The sequence below is a fragment of the Aythya ferina genome (genome assembly GCF_964211825.1).
Source record: "Aythya ferina genome assembly, chromosome: 8".
NCBI lineage: Eukaryota > Metazoa > Chordata > Aves > Anseriformes > Anatidae > Aythya > Aythya ferina.
In genome coordinates this window covers 13,764,951-13,779,644 of record NC_140304.1, presented here as the reverse complement: position 1 = coordinate 13,779,644, position 14,694 = coordinate 13,764,951, and the positions used below count along the sequence as shown (strand labels likewise).

At 50.9% G+C, this 14,694-nt stretch overlaps 1 protein-coding gene and 1 long non-coding RNA gene across 3 annotated transcripts in view; one reads left to right on the top strand and one right to left on the bottom strand.

The window, feature by feature from the left end:
• Window positions 1-5,577: 5,577 nt before the first annotated feature.
• Window positions 5,578-14,694, bottom strand: part of TNR (tenascin R) — a 55,777-nt gene continuing 46,660 nt past the window's right edge. For both annotated transcript variants that reach the window (XM_084528498.1, XM_084528499.1), the window contains 6 exons: window positions 13,971-14,103; window positions 11,327-11,478; window positions 9,991-10,087; window positions 9,087-9,248; window positions 7,663-7,826; window positions 5,578-7,223 (listed from right to left, as the gene is read on the bottom strand). In XM_084528498.1, coding sequence (XP_084384624.1) covers window positions 7,104-7,223; window positions 7,663-7,826; window positions 9,087-9,248; window positions 9,991-10,087; window positions 11,327-11,478; window positions 13,971-14,103 — 828 coding nt within the window. In that variant the 3' untranslated portion in view covers window positions 5,578-7,103. The remainder of the gene's footprint in view (window positions 7,224-7,662; window positions 7,827-9,086; window positions 9,249-9,990; window positions 10,088-11,326; window positions 11,479-13,970; window positions 14,104-14,694) is intronic.
• Window positions 9,154-11,348, top strand: LOC311440946. Its single transcript, XR_014695659.1, has 3 exons — window positions 9,154-9,274; window positions 10,013-10,118; window positions 11,229-11,348. It is a non-coding gene; the product is annotated as an uncharacterized lncRNA (long non-coding RNA).

The window sequence follows — 14,694 nt, the reverse complement described above, 5'->3', positions numbered from 1 at the left end:
GCTGGGCAAGGTGATGCCATTTCTTTAATGATAAGCAGCTGCCTAATTAAAAAAAAAAAAAAAAAAAAAAGCCAGTTGCAAGTCGTTTCTGTGGGACATGCCACTTGCTGGTGTCTCTGGGGAGTTGAAGCTCGGCTCTCGAGGGGCTGGACCACTCTGCCTGGTGGCAGCGGCCCCACCAGGGGCTTGGACCACCTCAGATGGGATTTCCCAGATGTGTCTCTTGTCCCAGAGCTCTTGGTCACCTTGGCAGACTTTGGCTGCTGGAGCTGAAATTTAACCCGAATCTTCCCTGCTCCAGGAGCAGCAGCTCAGGATTTGAGGTGTTTGGGGTATTTTACAGGGGGTCACCATGTGCTGCAGACCCCTGGCTGCCAGTGTTGGTTGGTGGCACTGCCCCGAGCTCCCCCTGCTCACGCAGGCTCTGCAGGGAGGACAGCAGCTGGGTGCCTGAGGAAACGAAAGCGAGATGCAAATTGTGGGAGGTGAAAGAGGCAAAACATGCCTGAGGCCTTCCTCTTGCAGCAGCTTTACCTCTTCTTGCCCCCCCCCAGGAGGATGCTGGAGCTGGTGGGCAGGGGCAGCTCTGGGTCATGGGTGAGGAACCGATACGAGACGGGGAGTGGGCAGATGCTGGCTGCTTTCGACATGACTCGGGTGCCCTGGGGACGTGGGAGCAGGAGGGCAGCCCAAGGGCCTGGGCCTGTCCCCAGCGGCAGGGGGACATGGGATGCTGGCACTCCTCCATCCCTCCATGCCACTCCTCATGCCACAGTGCCCCTTCCTCCCCCCCTGCCCCCAGTTTCTCTCATCGGCTTGTCAAATCACTAATGATAGGATTTCCCACCTTATCGCTCCTTCTTTCACTTTCTGGAGGGTTTTTCTTGCAAAGCTGCTTTCTTTTCTCCCTCCTCAACATCCTCTTTTGTTGTGATGTCACCAAGGCTAGGGACAGCATGGGGACAAGGGGCTGTTGTGAACACCAAAGATGGCTTCTGCATCCCCCTCGCTCTGGGCACAGGGATGAGGTGATGGGCAGAGAAAGGAGGATGGTAGGGTGACTTCAGGAGAGGAGGTAGCGGGTTAATACTGCAGTTGTTCAGGCTCTGGGTTTGGGACTGGTGTCTGCCAGCCTGATCGGGGACCTTTGTCCGTGCTCCCAATGTTTGCTGGTGGGACAAAGTTCCTGAGCATCGCTCATGCAAGAAGGGGACTTTGGTAAGAGGGCTCTGATGAAACGTTTCAGGACAAAGTGCAGGCAGCAGGGCTGGGGGATCTGCTCGGGCTGGAAGAGCCCCGGGGGAACGTGGCTGCCATGCACAGCCCAGGAGGGAGGCGAGAGATGTGAAATGGCACCACGCAACTACACCTTGTTCAGTGCTGGATGGGGACCCTGGTGGGGCTGCCATCCAGCTCACTCATCTCTAAAAGGCTTTGTGGGCCTTGCTTGGTGCAAATCAGAGCCATTCTGGCCCTGTGCCTGCACTGGGCCATTGCCAGAGCAGCACACAGGGGCTGTTGAGTGCAGGCAGTGCTCGGCCGGGGCTCCTGGCAGTGGGGGGGCCGTGGCTGTGCCCCATGCACAGCGGTTCCTTTTTTTCTCTCAAATTGGAGCGAGAAACAGAAGTTTAGCAACCACCACCAAGCAAATTCCCCTGGTTTTGTCTCTCCAAAATTAAATTTTACAAATATTGTAGCAGTCTGGCAGAAGGGCTTCTTTCAGGCGTTCTCATCCCGGCTGGCAACACAGCGAGCATGGAAATTCAGGAGGAGGAGATCTAAATAAAGCCTCTGTGCGAAACGAAGGGAAACTTCCCATGCTCTCTGAAATTCAGACTTGTCCTGGAGATTTTGCTAAATTAAGGTTTTATTCTTTTTTACCAGGAGCACGTTCTGCTGGTGGAAGGAGGCTGCCTTGCAATTTGGCTTTTGAGGGGTTCCTTCGTGCTGGGGACAGATTCGTGTTTAAATCAGGAGGGGGCTTTAACCAAAGGTGTCGGGGTCTCCAGCTCCACTCCCGATCACTGGCACTGGTTGGTTTCTCTAGCTGTGAACTGCAGAGCTGAAGGCCCCTGGGAGCAGTTGAATTTGTGAACAGAAACTGAGGCCAAGGAGCAGCTCTGCCCCCGGCTTGCTCCTGCTGTACCTGGAGCCTAAGGACCAGCCACCCTGACCCAACTGTGGGGTCTCTCTGTTCTTCTGAATGGGGTGCGGGGGTAACTTGGTCCGGAGGAGACCTCAGAGGCTCAGGTCCCTGCTGCCCCAAGCAGACAGGGTTGCTCAGGGCTTTCTCCTTCTGGATCCTGAGAACTTCCAAGGATGGAGACTGCCCAGCCCATCTGTGCTGGGCTGTACCCAGTGTTCCTCCTTTTTTTTTTAAATTTATTTTTATTTTTAGCCCAGTTGCTCTGCCCTTTGTGTCTCAGTTGCTGTGTCCCCCTTCATGTTTCTTTGCACACTTGGCAAGCACGAAGACCACGTTCTCCCAGCCTAGAAGAACCTCGTGGCACAAACCCCTGGCACCCATGGCCAAGCTGTTGGGACACAAAAAAGCAGGAGGGGTCCTGGGTAGGTCCTGAGGAGGCGAGTCCCTGGTGGGAGAACAGGGTCAGGGCTTGGTGCCTCCTCCCAGGGTTGGATGGGTGCTAGGGGCAGGGGACACGGACAGGCGGGGACACAGACAGGCACACAGCTCGCTCCTTCGGTATCTTTTATTAATGTATAGAAAATGCATTAAAAAAAGGAACTATACATAGCCTAAGAGCGGTCAGGACTAAAAATACTAGTTAACAATGGTTAACAAGCGTCGATCCCATTCTCCCAGCTACGTTTTCATTACGGGGTGGGGAGGGTTGTTTAATATATTATTTATTTATTTTCTTTATGAATTTATCTGCTTTCATCTTCCCCCTCATTTGGCTGCAGTGGTCTGTGTTTTAGTTCATTAGAATCTGTCCAAGGGATTTCATTGCCTCCATTCTTCCTTCTTATCTGCGTGTGTTTGTTTTTATTTTCTTATTTATTTGTTTTGGATTTTTGAAGCAATCAGCACAATTGCAGTGTAATGCCTGCATGCAGGGGACTGCTTTCTGTTGGGCTGGTTCTGTCTCAGTGCCACCATCCCTCCAAGAAGCTGCTGGCACCTGCGGAGCTTTGGGCTTGCACCCCCAGGCTGGGTGCCGAGGGGGCCTGGAGGGCAGCATTTCCCCAGGGATGAGCCTTTCCCCCCCCATACCCCCAAACCTCTCCCCTACAGGGGCAGGGAGATGGTACCATCCCCACTCGGACACCAGCTGGTATAGGGAGGGGGGGAAGGTGGCCCTGGAGGGTGCAACCCATGTGTGGGGGGCTTGGTTGGGTGGTTGGTGGGGCTGGGCTTGGCCCCGGGACAGAGCCTTTGGTCAATGGGTGTAAGGATTAAAGTTTTTTTGGGGGGGTGAGAACTCTTTGTTGGCAGTGTCTGGGAGGGTCAAGGCTCACGGGCACTGCTGGGGGTGTGTGGCCACCCCAGGAGTGGGAGCTTTGGTTCCTGCTGAACTCCATCAGGGTGCCCTAAGCTCTGCTTCATGTGGGGTAAATAGCCCCTTGGGAAAGAGTTGAGAGTACATTTAGGCTCGTACTGCACTTTGAGATGCCCATGGTGAAGGAACACAAAGAGAAGGAGCAGAGGCAAAGGCTTCTCCCCAGTCTTTGAGTGGCGCTGACACTCCTCCAGCATCCTTCTGCCAAAGCCCAGATATTTCCAGGGAGGCCTCTTCAATAAATTATCCATCTCTGAACACTGTCTTGAGGATCAGTGTACTGAGAGCAGCTTTTCCTTTCAGGCCTTTTTTCTTTGGCTGTGTTTTAAAGCAGCACATGGTTGAAAGATGGGCTTCAGGTCAGCTGGGAATGGAAATGGAGGGAAAGAAAACATTGGGCAAGAGATGAGAAAGCTCCTTGGTGTTTCCTTCTAGGGTTTCGGGGTTAAAAGTAAGATGTGGCTTTGCAAGGCTGGGAGGTCCTGTGGGTCTTCTGCTGGATGATGGACATGAGGTGGCTCTGCAGGACCGGTGTGGGTTGGGGAGGGGCTTCAGGTTTGTTCTGGGGTCTAAGACAAGCCTGGGCCATACAAACTGGTTGGGCAGAGCCCGGCGATGGGCCACGTACTGGAGCGATGTTCTCTTGAGATGAGCACCGTGCAGGACCCAGCCTTCATTCCTGGGAGTGTCAGGCCTGAGCCACCCTGATGAGGGACAGGGCCAAAGTTGCTGTATTTGGAGAATGAATTCTGAAAAAAATGGCTTGCCCTTTTCTGGGTGATGGAGGATACAAAGAGGCTGTACTCAGTCATCTGGCCACTCTGTAGCATCACCATTAAACACAAGTTTGCTTGAAGCCACTGGCAGGAGCTTAGTCCAAAAAAAAATGTCATCGTGAGCTGATGAAAAATAAATTTCTGAAAAACTGCATCTTGTCTATGGACAACGTGAACGAGGGGCAATGGCCCAGAGGATCTGGTCATCACTGCTGATCATTTGCCTGGGCTTGGGTTAGGTTGTCACCAGGAGAGCAAAACTGCAGCTTGTAAATATCTTTCCTTTCCAAAGATTTTAGCAACTTCAGTGTTGCTTCACCAAACTAATGGAAAGGCAGCACCCTGCTGCCATGTGTGAGACAAGGGATGCAACGACAGCAGTGCCTGGGCAAAGGGTCCCTGAACCATCAGGACAGCAATGGAGAGAAGCCAAGCAGGCAAGAGCAGACCAAGAATCAGGGAGGAGCCAGGGTTTTGCACTGGTGAGGGCTCCTTTGTTGTTCTGAAAGAACCTGTTTGGTTTACAATAACACTGGAAGGTTGAATATTATCTCCAAGGGCGTCCCTCAGACCCAGCGATGGGGTGGTGTCAGCCGGGCTCTCTCATCCCAGCAGCAGGACTTATAAGAGGGATGACAGATGTAAGCAGGGAGGGAGGGACGCATGTCAGGAAACCTGCTCAAAGAATAATCAACCTCTTTGAGAATCTTCTTTTGAGCCTCCTGGAAAAGCAAGGCAAGTTTTGATTTTCTCTTTGTTTTGTGCTTATGAAAAAAGAGGTTTCTTGCCTTCCCCTTGATAGTAAATGCCGAGCTCCCGATTTCCCACTGACATCTCTTCATTTCACTTGGGTGCACCAGCAAACAGCACCGTCCGAGACAGGAGATGAATGCCATCCTCTGTAAGTCTCTGCTCCTGGCTATAACCACCACACAACAGTGCTTTTGTTAGGGCACTTCTTACCTACCAAAGCTTGGTGGTGGGGAAAAATGTTACCATGCTGGTCAAGTAGGAGGCTTCTTCACCTTTAATCAGCTCTACCTGATGCCACCTCTTGGCTCTTTGGCTCCTAAAATGGAGTGGGCTGCTCAGGAGGCATGAGATACTGCCATCAGTGACACTGCCTGTGTCAGATCCTATCATCTTGCTCAGCTGGCTGCTGCACCTGGTGCCTGATTTAATGCTGATGGGAAGGAAGAAGAGATGCCTCATTTCTGCATGAGCTGCAGCATCCTCCCTGTGGTCAGATGGCATGTTGTGAGCTGACTGGCTGAAGGTCCAGACCCTGTATCCGATCCTGACCTGGAGTTTGGCTGAGCTCGTGTGTCAATGCACAGCATGCATGAAGAGGCTGCGTTTCCTGCTGGAGGCCTTTCTTCAGCTCCACAGCAGCGATGAGTAATGTTAGCAAACCAAGGAACATGACCACGAAAGAGACACTGGCCTGAATTATAAGCTACTGCAAAGATGCCTTTATGTTCCCATCTGGAAGATGTTTCTTGAGACAAAGCAGCTTCAGTGTGATCAAATCAAAAAGCAGTGTTTAGCATTTGTAATGCTCCCTCAGCTGTGAATCCAATGATGAGCTGCATTGTCCTCAGACTTGTGGACAAGTCCCTTCTCCGAGGAACAATGCACAGCATTGACCGCAGCCCTCTGCGGAGGAGTGGATCCAGACAGATGGACACTTGGGTTTGTGAAGGTGGTGCCGATGACAGCAGAGCACAACCAAGGCTACCTGAAGTTTCTGTCTTCCTTAAGATGAGAGAAATTAAGGATGGGAAGGGTGAACATGTCTGCCTTTCATAGGTCTCCAAGTGCTCCGAAGTCTGAATGGACCAAGACTTCCTTCAAAGAGGGGAAAGAACTGATCTCCCATTAGAAAGATGGTGATACCAAGGCACTATTTGGGTCCCTCTTGTGATGGCAGAGAAGAGGGATGGTGTAGGAGAGGGAAGGGACTGGGCATTTCCCAGCTTGCATATATCCTCCTTCAGCTGCTGGCATCATTTCTCCACTTGCTGGAGGCCCCTGGACATGGCACCTGGGCTGGGCTGGGGTTGTGCAGTAGTTTATTGGTTGCTGGTCCTTCTCTGTGGCTCTTTGGTTTGCACCCAGTGACCTCTGTGAGTGACAATGCCATGGCATACAGAGAAAGCAGAGGAAACAGGCCCTAACAAGACTGCCAGACTGCATGAATCTTTTTTTTTTTTTGTTGTTCTTTTTTTCCCTTTTTCTTTTTTTCCTCTCCCAGCATATGAGTTGTGGGTTCTCTGTGTCTCACCTACGTATGCAGACCTTTTCCAGGTCCTCCTGGTGACCCCTGCGATAACCAAAGCTCAGGACAGGATGCCAGGGGGGAGAGGTGACCCCCTGCCTGCTGGGGGAGCTGGTGCCCATGGGGTGGCAGAGCTGGTGGGGTGGCCCTGGCTGCACCAAGGTCCCTGTCGGGAGGGGTTCTGCCATGAGCCCTGTGGCAAAAGCATCTGACAGGGTATTGCTGGGGTATTGACTTCTCTAAGTCTTTTAACAAAAATATCAAAAATCTATCGGTCTCTTTCCTTTTGTGTTAAGGGCCAAAGTACTGGGGTAGGGAGACTGGAAATTTGGTATTTCTCTGGGACAGATGCAAAGCAATGAGGTCTTTCCTCTCCCACAGCCCTTGCTTGTGCTGTGGTTCCCTCCAGGACTTATGAGGGTCAGGTTGCTATCTCAGAGGAGCAGTATTTTTTTTCCCCCTTTTCATATTATAAAATACAAACAAATGACAGAAAAGGTCAAGTGGTGGGAGAGGGGGTCGGCTGGCTCAGAGCTGTAGGGACCGTCGCTTCCTCCCAGAGATGTTACGGTGGTTGTAAGGTCGCATCTTCATTTCCACGAAGGGGATGGAGAACTCGTGGCCTTTCCAATGGTACCAGTTAATTCCCTGGCAGGAGGAAAATAGAGGTTCAGGGTAAAGAAAGACCCGTACGTGAAACTAGAGTGGAAGAGGAAGGAAACAAGCTTGACTGCCTAGAGAAGCCAGAAGGAAGAACCTGCTGCAGTGGGAACGAGAAGCTCTTCAGCTGCTGTGGCTTTGCTTGTTTTTTTCTCCCACAGCTCAAAGGTTCCTGATCAGGTTTGATGTATGCATTTTTTAGTGTAACTTAACAGCCTGCTATGGTAAATAACCAAGGCAGCCAAAGCGAGGCACGAAGCCCCAGTAGCTCAAAGGAGGCTTCGCTTGTTCTGGCTGCTACAGAGTCACCCCAGCTGTGATCTTCACCCCATGAACTGGCCACAGGGCCCCAGCCCCAGCCTGCTGCTGGGCTGGGTCCCACCACAAGGAGTGATGCTGAGGGTTCACAGCCCAGCTCGGCCCTTACCTGGCTGTGCCGGGCCTCTCCGTACTTGCCATTGAGGTTGGTCCGATGGCAGTTCTTGTACCACCAGGCCCCCTTGTAGGACATGGCACAGTTGGTCACAGCCACGTCATTGTCTCTGTCCTTGGTGGAGAAGGGGCGGCCCTGATGGTAGGTGAGGGAGTCCCCTGCGGAAAGAGATGCTGTTAAGGGCGATGGACAAACATGCTTGCTCTTGGCTTGCATGCCTCAATGCCCAAGCCATCTGGTCTTTCACAAGGAAATTGGGGTGTTCTAGTATGTGTGTCAGCCTATCGGTCACCAGCTCCAACAGCTGAAGGCTGGCGGGGTGGTGTGGGAATGACGTTTACTGGAACTGCCCACAGTTGGTTCATCTGAGGGCCTCTGCTGTTGAGTTGGGATCAGTGCAGACCATAGCAAATCCTAGAGCCTATTTGGATTTGGTAGGTAATTTGGTAGTAATCTGAGTCTGGATCTGAATTTTGGTGCTTTAGAAATGAACGAACCCCCCTGATTTCTTGCAGCCTGCATCTGCTGTGTAACTGCAGGACTTTGTCATCTTCCTTCCCTCCAGTTATACAAGGGGAACTTCTCCCAGAGGAGACCAAGCATTTGTCTCTTGAACCAAGATGTTTGGCTTATCTTTTTTCCTCTGGGTAAGGGGTGTTTTGGAAGGCATGTGATGTCTTTTTCTGCCCAAGCCACCTCCTTGCTATGGGGAGAGCAGCTCCTTTTGGGGGAGAGAAGAGCACTGCATGAGTGCAGCTGCAGAGCTGGAAGCCCAGAGGGCTATTAAATCCAGGACTATTTTTCTTCCCAAGCTGTGGGAAGAGCTTTAAGCGAGGTTGACCCACACAGGTGGGCTCATGGAGGCTTGCAGTCACTGGACACTTCTATCCCAGCCAGAGGGGCTGTAGCTGTACCTCTACTCCTCTTCTCAGGGAAGAGACCCCATGTTCTCCTCCCTTCACCCACCATTTTCTGGTGGGCAAAGCTGCTGTGTCAACTGAGCAAACAGGCGTGAGTGTCCTTGCAAAACTGGCTATGGTCTGGTCTGTGTGGGACAAACCCATGCAGAGGATTTCAGATTTTTCCATGGCTGTAGGGGAGGGTGAGAAACACACCCTGTGGCACAGCATCACTAGTGAGCTGAGGAGGCTGTTGAGTGAGGGGATACCTCTGACAATTGACCTGATAATCTGAACAGCAATGGCTCTGATATTTACTATCTGATCCCCGATGGAAAATTCCCTATGTCCTTAGTGTGATTTATCAGCCTGGTTTACGTGATGAACTGCGGGAAGGCAGGAAGGACTATGGGTTTGCATCTTGCTGCTCCAGAAGAGCAAGCTCTGATGTTGGGATTCCCTCTACAGCTGCAGAGCCACTGGTGGCAGGATTTCCCTACTCCACGGGAGGGGCTGTACCAGAAGTGCCATTGTAGTCTCCTATTCGGAGCTTGTAGAGGCTCCTGGAGTCGCCGATGGAGAACTTGTCGTAGTAGGCGTACGCCGCGTCCTGACCATCCCTCATGTCTATTCGCAGCTCATAGCGCCCCTGGGATGTGATCTTGTGTATGTTGTCCAGGCCTGGAGAGACATGCAGCGAGATGTTGGTGAGATGTGGCACCTGGGTCTGCTCTGAGAGCAAACAAAAAAGCTCCAGGCAAATAAACTGCTTCTGGGAAGTGAGAGCAAGGAGAGGAGCCAGAGAGCAACTTCTGGTTAAGCCTTTCTCTCCTGAGGCACTGGTAGGGGCTGAGCTCTGTCCCCACTCAAGCTTCAGCTCCCTGTGGCTATGGGAGGTGGGCTCAAGTCTCAGCTCTCTGCATGCTGCTGAAGCTGGGGGGAGCCCTGGTGCTGCTGGTGTTGCCCACCCACCTTGGGCTTCAGCTGAGGCATGAGACAGAGCGTGGCTATGCTGGAGGGCCGGCTTGTGTTCAGATCTTGGGGGAGAATGCTCCATTTCAGAGCTGGGTCAGATCTCCTATTCCCCCCTTTCCTACTTTGGGTAACTCACTGGCTAAGGCTGGGAGAGATCTTTGAGATGTGGTCCTCCATCACAACCTCTCAACAAGGGAAAATCCTGGCTCTTGAAGAGCCCCATCATGACCCCTCCTCAGCTGCCGCATGGAGCACCCAGGGCACCTTCACAGCGTGCTTTTTGGTCCCATGCCCATGTGTGCCTTCCCGACACAGCATCAGGGAACAAACAAGGGAAGGAAAAGGGTCTGGGGAGTGCAGGGGAGTGGTGAGAAGAGACAGCTGGGGCTGGGGAGGAAATTGTGCCGACACAGTGAGCTCAAACCTGGCACCTCGATGAAGGTCTTACCCAGCCAAAACTCGTCCTCCAGGTTGCCGAAGCCGACGCGGTAATCTGCCCATTTCCGGAAGAAATCGGTCAGTCCGTTCTGCCGCCTCTGGAAAACCTGCAGCAGGGAAAAGCCAGAGGAAAGCCTGGTGAGAAGTGGGACAAGCTAGCTGGGCTTTGGGATACACACAGCCTGGGGCGTGCTCTGCCCTTTCACAGAGCCTTTCAGGAGAGAAAACTGCAATGCCCAGCTGGGGACTGTTAATTTCAGCCATGCAGTCAATTCGGGTGCAGACAGGTAAGCTAAAGACAAGCTAGAAGATTATGGCATATTAATGCCATAATGGGCCTAGGAGGGAAGATTCAGCTTCAAACTCCCTGCTGTACCCATGGCACAGTTTCTCTGGCTTTCTAGCACGTGATTTCTGTTTGGCTGGCTCCTCTGTGATACCCAAGGGGATACTCTGAAGCAGAGTGAAATTTCCCAGCTAAAAAAAACAAACACAAAACCACTGCAAGAACTCAGCGTTTGAGGAAGCACTTTTTTTTTTTTTTTTTTTTTTTTTTTTTGGCCTTGTTTTGACTGTACATCAAGGGGGGTTTTGGGTAATACATGTGAGCGAGTGTTTGACACGAATAACATCAAAGTGCCAGAGCATTGTTTACCTAGGTTGCCAGTCCATCTAAGTCAAGACAAGCAGTGATTGTGCAGTTCAACAGCAAAACAGGCATTTGCATCTGAAATGCTCCTGTGCAGACCCAATCTGGGTGATGCCTGACACCATCATATTGCAGGCTGTGTGAATCATTCCTTATGAAAGCTCCTAGACATTAATTTCATTTCTAAAACAATAAATCAGCTCAGCTTCACTCACAGATTTTGTTCTCTAAAAGCACTGCAAATGTGTCAAATAAATCAAGGGGCATTTCTCCAAGTGTAACTATTATTACTGGAGCGTGGGCCATTCCCCATGGCGTGTGAAACGAAGCGAGCAATATTAAGCCTGCTCTTGTTCCTGCGCGGCGTGGTGCTTGGCTTTGCTGGCAGGATGGGGCTTGGCTCCTTTGCGATGGGGACAGCGTGTACGGGGGCTGCAGGGAGTGGTTCTGTCACTGTTCCCATTGAGCTGCAGTCTCTGGGTTGATGCTGGGGCTGCTGTGCTGCTGGAGGTGCTGCCCGTTAGGAGAGCTGGGGGAGCAGCTAGGGTTTTGTCATGATGCAGGCAGTATAGGGCCACAGCACCTTCTTGTTCCTCTAGGAACAGCCTGTGTTCCCAGGAAAGACACTATTCAAGCAATCAACATCTGAGGGAGAAGGAAAACATCAAAGCCTGCCCTTGGTGCACTCGCTACTCACAATCCAGCCGCCCCCGTCTGTGGTCATGTCGCAGTACACCTGCACCCGCTGGCCGAGGTCCCCGTTGATGGAGATGGTGTAGACGCCACTCAGCGTGTCTCCATTCATCAGGTGCTGGGCGCAGTCCTGAGGGTTGGCAAAGATGCGGCCACCTGTAAAATTAAAAAAAATATATAAATCGGGCAGGGGAACAACCTTTCCGCGTGTCTTGGGCCCTGCTGGTTACAATCCAGGAAGGGTCTAACTTGGCTTCTGCCAAGTCCCATGTTATTCTGCAAGGCGGTGGCCACTTCACATCCATCAGCATTGGAGAATGTAATGGAATAATCTCTGCACATATTAATTAATCTCCTGCACATCCTGTATTGGAAAGGTGTGCGGTAACATCATGGTGAGTGATGAGGCTCACTTCTTGGCCCATCTTTCTGCACCGTGTCTGAAACCCTGGGGTTTAAGCTGTCACTGGCGTATTTGGACAGCTGTGAAAATAGCAAAACCTGTTTTCCTCTTAGGATTGCCAACTCTAAATAAGTTTTTATGATTTTACTGACTCCAGGGGAATGCTCCTGATCGATGTCCTTGTAAATGATGTCAGACTTGCACTGGGCTGATAGTCGCTTCAAAATTGAGTAGGAATTCATTCACGTGAGATGCTGGAGATTGACAGCATGAGCCCTGTGGCCGTGTTCCAGGTGTCTTCCGCTGAAGACACATCTCATTTGGGGGACAGAGCTTAAGGGAGTCTCAACTGTGAGATCTCGGCAGCAATAGGAGGTCAGCTCTGTGTTCATTTTCTTTCTCATTTACTGTGAAAAGGGGACCTGCATCTTTTTTTTTTTTTTTTCTTCCATTGTCCAGATGACAGGGTACAGAGTAGGCAACGTGGATGTTGGCTTTCAAGAGCCTCTCGAGAGGAGACCTCAAGAGGGCGTGAGGGATGTGCTGCGTGCACCCATCCTGACTGCGTGACACCAGGACAAGGGTTCAGAACATCTGTTACTTCCCAAACCCCTGTGCCCTGAAGACCCAGAGGCGGTCGTTTTTTCCAAATATTGGAGATCCCCTATTTTTTTCCTGCCTCTGCAGTTTGTAGCACAAGGTCTGGTGAGACAGCGTTCACATTTTGTAGCATTCAGCAATGAAAACTGCTTCAAAGACATCCACTCTAGGCTCCCCTGAGCTCTGTGGAGATTACTTGTTTCTTAATTTATATTCATATCTTTAAGAGCCAAGCAGACCTTGAAAGGCATTTCAAACCACTATAAATTATAAATATTGTATCTGTTTCTTCCTTTTGTCCCATCTGTATACAACTCCCCAAGAACCTTATGCAAACATGAAACAAAGCGGCAGAGCTATTAATATGTCAGAGGGAATGGAGGAAACCTGGGATGTGTACTGTGAGCATAAGGAAGCAAAACATTTTAAATTAAGCCTTTTTTTTTTTTTTTTTTCCCTTTCATTTTCTTTTTCTCCTCAAACACAACTCCTCCTTTTCTATGGGGTAGATAGGGAGAAATTGGTTTCCTGCTAACGCCTACCTTAAGGCAAATTAAACCTCTCTTCAGATGCTGCATTAGCTGGCAATAATGTCTCTAATGCCATCAAGGTCCCAAATTTTTGTTTAATGGAAGCAGTGCTCTCATTGCCTGATGTGAGTGGGTTTCTGCTGATTTCTCTTTGCTAAGAAGCCATCCCTGAGAGGTTCTGTCCCTGACTCCAGAGCAGCCTCGAAGATTACAGACATTTTTCCGTTGCCTGCCTGAATTGCACTGGCTTTATGTGCCCACATAAGAGATGAGAAAAACAGGAGAGCCTCATCCATAGAAAAGAGTCTTGTCTTTTTTTTGTTGACGTAAATAGTTTCTATTATCTCTTGAAAGCAGGTGAGGGGACCTTTGCATGTAACGAGGATGGGGAAGTGTATTCACAGCAGATTCAAAGAAAACTCTCTTAATCGAACTGGCAGCACAGATGGGGGGAATTTTGGTGTAGGGGCATGGGCATCATCCCCTGGCTGCTCAGTGCTTTTGAAGCCCAGCAGAAATGCAATTGTATTCAGCCCTGAACAAAATGCACTCTGGCCATTAAGTGCATGGTTCTAATGTGAATGGTTGCAGAGGGTGGGGGCAACAGTGACATTTTCGTCCAAGCTTTGTTCTTGCACGTGTGAGCACTGTGGTGGCTGTGAGTACCTACCACTTGATTTAGAAAGGAAACCATTCCCCTTGCCTTAGCAGATCGTGACTTCTCTCTAATTAGATGGGGGAGGAATAATGCAACCAGACAAAATCGGTGGGATCACAGTCCTGAAGGTATACAGGCTCTGCCTCCACTAGAGGTGGTAGAGATGCGCCTCCTTGATATTCACACCAGATCAGACCATGTCTACAGTGTGGGGAGATGAACCAGGTCTCTCCCAGCTCACTATAAGACTGTGGTGGCACATTTTGTCAACTTTAATGTTTTTCCCTCTAGTTACCTCTTTGAGGAGAGGCAAGGGCAAGGCAAAGGGCCTGGTGGAAATGGGAGAGTGGGTGCCCGGCAGCACCATGGGTCATGGAAACGAGTACACCTGTGGATCTGGTGAAATGCTGCTTGAGGAGGAACAGCCCATAAGGGTGATGAGTGGTGTGAGCCTCACCTGTGGTGAAGGTAGTGGAGATGAAGCCACTCCGCATGGCGTTTTGGGCAGCTTGCAGGCGCACGGTGTACTCTGTGGTCTCAGAAAGCCCCTCCAGGCGGATCCATGTGTCCTCGGCATCCACAATCAGCTCCTGTACATGGGTCCCAGAAGGAGGTAGACACCAAGAGCAACAGATGAGAAAAACGATGGGGAGCCTAAAGAGCAAGCGAGGAGGGAAGGGAAGCTGCAGCCCTTGGTGCCTGGCTGAGGATGCTGCATGGCTGCTTATGACCTCTGGACTAAGTCAGCAGGAGGCCAGTGGATCACCTTTGGGATGGTGCAGGTAAGACAAAGCTAGCTGGTTCAGATGCAGGAGGTTTAAATGCTTGCATTCTGTGTGCTCTATTTACCAGCAGTGCTGGGACCTGCACATCCTCAATACTGGGCATGACTGATTGCCCAAGCACTGTAAGGAGCAGAGCTGGCCAAGCTTGGATACCAGACAGTTTTGGCTCCATCAGATGTTGTCAGGTTAATTTTTCTGGTCACCAGCCAATGCCACACAGCGTTGTATTGAACCCCTTCTGCAAAGCTGTTGCCCTTTGGCTGCTGCAAGCCAGTCGTGCTGGCAAAGGAAGTAAGATAATTTGCAGTGACACACTTCTGCTAGTGTTTGTAGCAGTTCCTCCAGGCAGACAGGTATGGACACACTCATTAAGTAATCAAATATATTGTATTGCGG